The sequence below is a fragment of the Octopus bimaculoides genome, chromosome 10 (genome assembly GCF_046866305.1).
Source record: "Octopus bimaculoides isolate indiv1 chromosome 10, ASM4686630v1, whole genome shotgun sequence".
In the NCBI taxonomy this organism is placed as follows: Eukaryota; Metazoa; Mollusca; class Cephalopoda; order Octopoda; family Octopodidae; genus Octopus; species Octopus bimaculoides.
This window is the reverse complement of record NC_142937.1, coordinates 92237337-92243358: the sequence shown is the minus strand read 5'-3', so window position 1 is coordinate 92243358 and position 6022 is coordinate 92237337. Positions and strand designations below refer to the sequence as shown.

The 6022-nt window shown below is 38.0% G+C and overlaps 1 protein-coding gene across 1 annotated transcript in view; it reads left to right on the top strand.

Annotated features, from left to right (window-relative positions):
• The first annotated feature begins 5155 nt into the window (after positions 1-5155).
• Positions 5156-6022, top strand: part of LOC106879505 (midnolin-A) — a 75382-nt gene continuing 74515 nt past the window's right edge. The window contains exon 1 of the mRNA XM_089359003.1: positions 5156-6008. Within this exon, the coding sequence (XP_089215129.1) occupies positions 5515-6008 (494 nt within the window). The 5' untranslated portion in view covers positions 5156-5514. The remainder of the gene's footprint in view (positions 6009-6022) is intronic.

Below are 6022 nucleotides of genomic sequence, written 5' to 3'. Positions count from 1 at the left end.
AACGTAGCGTAAAGTGGGACCCAACATGGACTAGAAATAAACAGAACAACAACAACAAAAACAAACCAGTAACCATCATCATCATCAGCAGCAGCAATAACAACGCCTACAAGCCCTTCCTCCACTTCGTTGCCATTCGATCGTCGCAATAACGACCTCGAATAACATTACAGATGCAGCAACACCAATTAAACGACCTCGTCCCATTTTTCGCCCACCAAAAAAACTTTTTTTTTTAAATACAAAACAAAAATAAGAAACAAAAAAGGAAAATAAAGAAGAAAACAAAACAAAACCCGTGGAGCGCATGACAAAAATTGCCCACACTTAGGGCCTAGCGGAAAGAATGCACTCAATAACATCTAGTAGTAGTAGTAGTAGTAGTAGTAGTAAGTGTAGAAGTGGTAGTAGTAGTAGTAGTAATAGTAGTAGTAGTAGTAGTAGTAGTAGTAGTAGTAGTGGTGGTGGTGGTAGTGGTAATTGTAGAAGTAGTAGTAGTAGTGGTGGTGGTGGTGGTAGTAGTAGTAATAGTAATAGTAGTAGTAGTGGGGATGATAGAAGTAAGTGTAGTAGTAGTAGTAGTAGTAGTAGTGGGGGTGACAGTGGTAATTGTGGAAGTGGTAATAGTAATAGTAGTAGTAGTAGTAGTAGTGGTGGTGGTGGTGGTAGTAGTAGTAATAGTAATAGTAGTAGTAGTGGGGATGATAGAAGTAAGTGTAGAAGTAGCAGTAGTAGTAGTAGTAGTGGGGGTGACAGTGGTAATTGTGGAAGTGGTAATAGTAATAGTAGTAGTAGTAGTAGTAGTGGGGGTGGTGCTGGTGCAGGTAGTGGTAATTGTAGAAGTGGTAGTAGTCGTAGTAGTAATTACACCGAAGTAGTTGAAACTGCATAGAACATTAACAAGTGCTTGTTAACGAGCGCGCGCGCACACACACACATACACACACACACACACACACCAAAACACGTACGCATACACAAACACTACTACTACTACTACTACTACTACTACTACTACTACTGTTACTACTGCTGCTGCTGCTAGAGAGGGACAACCATCGATACTGTCACACATGGACCGGCTGGAACGTTGTAAACTATCCTTGTAATGTAATGTCCCTCTCACTGGATGCCCCTGCGGCAAATAAAATAAATAATTACATGCATACACACACACACACACACACACACACACACACTCACACACACACATATATTTATATATATATATAGATGTGTATATATTCTTCTAGCATTTTGACAGACCGGTCACTGGTCAATCTTATATACACAAGTACTATAATCTTTTTAGGATCTCGAAAAAACATTTTTCAAGAACCTTCTGATTCTTTTAATGTGCTAGTTTCCTGGTATTAAATTGATATTAATTAATATCGAATTTTTACCATATTATGTTAACTAACCATATATTTATATATATATAGATGTGTATATATAATGTTTGTATGTATGATGTATGTAGAGAATTGAGACGGAGGTTAAAGGCTTGACAGTTAATTGGTTGGCTAGCACTTACTACTACTACTACTACTACTACTACTACTACTACTGCCGCTGCTGCTGCTGCTATCACAAACAATACCTTTACTACTAGTATCACAACAACCACTATTGCAGCAGCAACAGCAGCAGCAGCTGTAGTAGTAGTAGTAGTAGTAGTAGTAGTAGTAGTAGTAGTAGTAGTAGTAGTAGTAGTGGTTGCACAACTACAGGTATTGAGTACTACCATCACCACTACAACCGCCATCGCCATTGTCACCATCATCATCAGCAGCACCACAATTATTAACATCATCACAAAACCACTTAATTACCCGGCCTCGCAACCGGCAGAACCACGACTACCCCGCCTCCCTCCCTAACCGCCGCCAACCATCACCACCACCACCACCAACAACAACAACAACAACCCTCATCATCATTATCATCATCACAACCGCAACCATTAACATTATCAGCTAAGCCTCTAATAATTATTCGGCACCATCACCGTCAGCTCCACCACAAAGACCACGCTCATGAACATCATCAACAGAACTACCAATCGCCCGGCATCACCACCACCACCACCAGCAGCACTATCAGCATTGGCATCACCTTCATCGCCAACACCATCAGCAACGGCACCACCAGCATCGCCACCATCACCTATGGACGTGGTCATTTACTTGACCTGCCATAAACAGTATTGAAATCTTCAGAAAACAGAAACATTCTATAATAATACTGGCGGAGGTAAAGAATACGTACACCACCCGTTTTCGGCGTAACAAAAGCCTTAACCCTAATCCTAACCCTAAACCCTAAACCGTAACCCTAATCCTTACCCTAACTCTAACCCTAAACACCGAGTGTACGTATTCTTTACACTTTCGCCATAATGTTGTTGGTGCATCGTGTTTTAAGGAAAAGATGGGATGGTCACGGTGGGGTTCGCCTTTTCACGATAGCCTCTGCTCGATATGAGATTGTATAAGGTAAACAACAGCGTCCACCATCACGGAAAGTTAGTATTATGTAGTATTTAGTTAGAGTACTAGTAAACCGTATTATTATAACTCAGAGTCAAGTTACTACTATACAAACCTTGTGTGAATATTGTGATTTCTTCACTCGTTATAATAGTACTAACACACACACACACACACACACATATACTCACACGACCGCCGACCAGAATTACACTATTTTCCTCTCTCTTTCTCTTACACAGTTACACATGTATATAAAAGCCACACACACACACACACACTGTCATCTTAAGACGGGTAGACTGGGCAGTTTTGCCCGGGGTCATCACAGGTCTAGGAGCCCAAATCTGATCCACTTATGCGGTGGGATGCTGTCAATAAATGCAGACTAATAGGGCCCAGTTCAGTGGATTGCCGGGGTTGCGTGAGGCTCTTAAGACGGCACTGCACACATATACAATACACATACTAACATACATCTCTCTATCACATATACATAAACACAACAGTCTCTCTCTCTCACACTGTATATACGTGTGGCTGTAATAGTACATATATACATACACATACAATCATACACACACATAAGCACTGTCTGTTTGTCTCTGTCTCTTACAGTCACACATGTAGTCGTTGCTCTCTCAGTCACTGCTATAAACATATAAGAACACATTGTCTCTGTCCCTCTCTCCTTCACATACACATATACACACAACAATATATATATATATATACACGCTGAAACACACAGAAACACGCAAACGTAATTACATATACAGGTAGTCCTACACATTTCCACACACACACATGTTCAGACAATCATACACATACACAGCCACACTGCATGCAAGCCGCATCAGGACTCGTTTAAAAAATAACTTAATAAAAACAAAGAAAACTTATTAAAAAATCGATTCATTTTATCGGCCACGGAGGGATTAAAAGGCAAAACAAACCGGTGGGATTTGAACTCTTCATCTTAATGCAACGCAGAGTCAGAAAAAACATCGCACACAATAATTTTCCCCGACACCTCTTAATAGTTTTTGCCACTCCATCGACCCATAAAAAAATAAAGAATATATTTTTTCTTTTAATTTGCACATTATAATGGCCAAGCACACACCCAAACATATATATATATATATATATGTTTGTGTGTGTGTAGTATTTTATGCGTGTGTATGTATTACAAACAGACGTGTATGTGTGTGTGTAGTGTGTATGCGTGTGCATGTACAAACAGACGTGTGTGTGTGTTAAACAAGAATAATTCACGGTTTATGAATATATAACGACAGCATAAAAGTTGTGTATTTTTGCCAGGAGGGCAAATGAGAAAAATACACCGAAAACGTTACATTACATGAGTATGAACAAAAAAAAAAAAAAAAGAAAAACATACAGGGTATTATGTATATAATATACATACATGTGTGTGCGTGTATATGCGTGCGTGTTTGTGTGTGGTACGTTTATAAATGATGAGAATGCAAAAATCAGGTCCATTTTTTTTTTACATCGGAATAATACGATAATTGTAGGGGAAACGGGCGTATAGTCGTCGGAATCAGCTTCCTGTACGCACATAGATCCATATATACATACATCTATCTCCCTCTGTAAATATACGTGCGTGTATATATATATATATATATATATATATATATATATATATATATATATATATATATATATATATATATATATATATATATATATATATATATATATATATATATATATATATATATATATATATATATATATATATATATATATATATATATATATATATATATATATATATATATATATATATATATATATATATATATATATATATATATATATATATATATATATATATTGGTGGTGGTGATGGTGGAGTTATTACTCGGCCCCGGGAGAAATGAAGAAGCGAAAGATGGTTCCCATGTAATTTTTGACAGAGGGAACCTTTTCTTTATAACAAAAACATAAAAATAGGGAGGAAGTTAAGAGACCAGCAGTGACATTAAAGTCAGGAATTTATTTGTTAAGATCATTTCCCTATAATAACAACGATTGCTTTATTTATATGAAGTACAACATGACTAAACAAAACGATCGATCCACGTCAGTTTTCAAAAACCACCACGGGCCAGGCCTCCGAGTAAAAGTAATGCGTTTCAGAGTAATTTTCAGTACTTATTTGTTAAAAGCATATCAAGGTATTTGGTCCTTAGACACGTAGGGCCTCCCTGGGGAACACTGCCCAGTGTGTCCACCAAATCTTAAGAGGACACTCAGGGTTGTTTTTACAGAATTATAAGTAACCGGGTAAATCAATGAATTGGGCCCTAATGTAGCGGTTATTGACAGCAAGTAGATCCAAATTAGGCCCCGGACCCATGAGTTTCCCTTGGACAGTGTGTCCAGTGTGTTCGTGCCTTTGGACGGCAATGAGGGCACCAAGAACAATGAAAACAAGAAGTGTTTGCAGTTGAAGAAAAGGTTAAGAAAGAAAGAAAAGAGAGAAGTAATGAGACGGACGAATATGTATTGAGATAGAGGGAGTAGGAGGAGAGTGTTGGTAGGAGTAGGGTGAGAGAAGCAAGAAGTGAGGGAAGTGGAGGAAGGAGGAGAGGGTAAGTGTAATGATAATAATCAGCAGCAGCAATAGTAGTAATAGCAGCAGCAGCAGCAGAAGGAGAAGAAAGAATAAGGAGACGACGAGGACGGCAGAAGAGAAGCGAGAAAGAGGAAATGTGAGAGGAAAAAAACCACGGACAGAGACAGAGAGAGAGAGAGGGGGAGATATTGGAGGAGGAGTAGTAGGACGAGGAGTGGTAGTAGTAGGAGGAGGAATAAGAAAGCCAGAAAACGAAGAACAACTAAAGAGAACTACAAGTAATAACAATAATAATAATAATAATAAACAGAGAGAGAGAGAGAAACAAAAAAGGAAACCAAGCTGGCGACCAACGATTCTAGTTTTGCCGCTGAGTCGGTTCCAAGCAGAGGAAATTTCACAGCAACCATGAAAAGTAGCGGCGCTGCATCGCCCGGTACAACCAATATTACAAACAACAACAATAATAATAATAATAATAATACTACAACTACTACTACTTCTTCCACGACGGCCCTGAGCCCAAACAGTAGTAGTAGTAGTAGCAGTAGTAGTAACAACAACAACAACAACAACAACAATAATAATAATAGTTGTAATAACAACAGTGAAGATAACAACAACAACAAGAACAACAACAACAATAATAATAATAATAATAATAATAATAATAATAATAGTAATCGTAATAATAGTAATAATAATAATGGTGGCGTCCAGAGCAACCGAAATGGCATTAATGGTAAACGCAATGGATATATGAAATTAAATATTTGTCCAGCTACAGGAGGTCAAATTGAGGTAAATGTACCAGAGAAGGAAACGGTAGCGGGACTTAAATGGAATTTGTCGAGGAAATTCAGAATTTCTACAGAAAAAATGACTCTGCTTTTCAAAGACCGGTAAGTGCAAACTA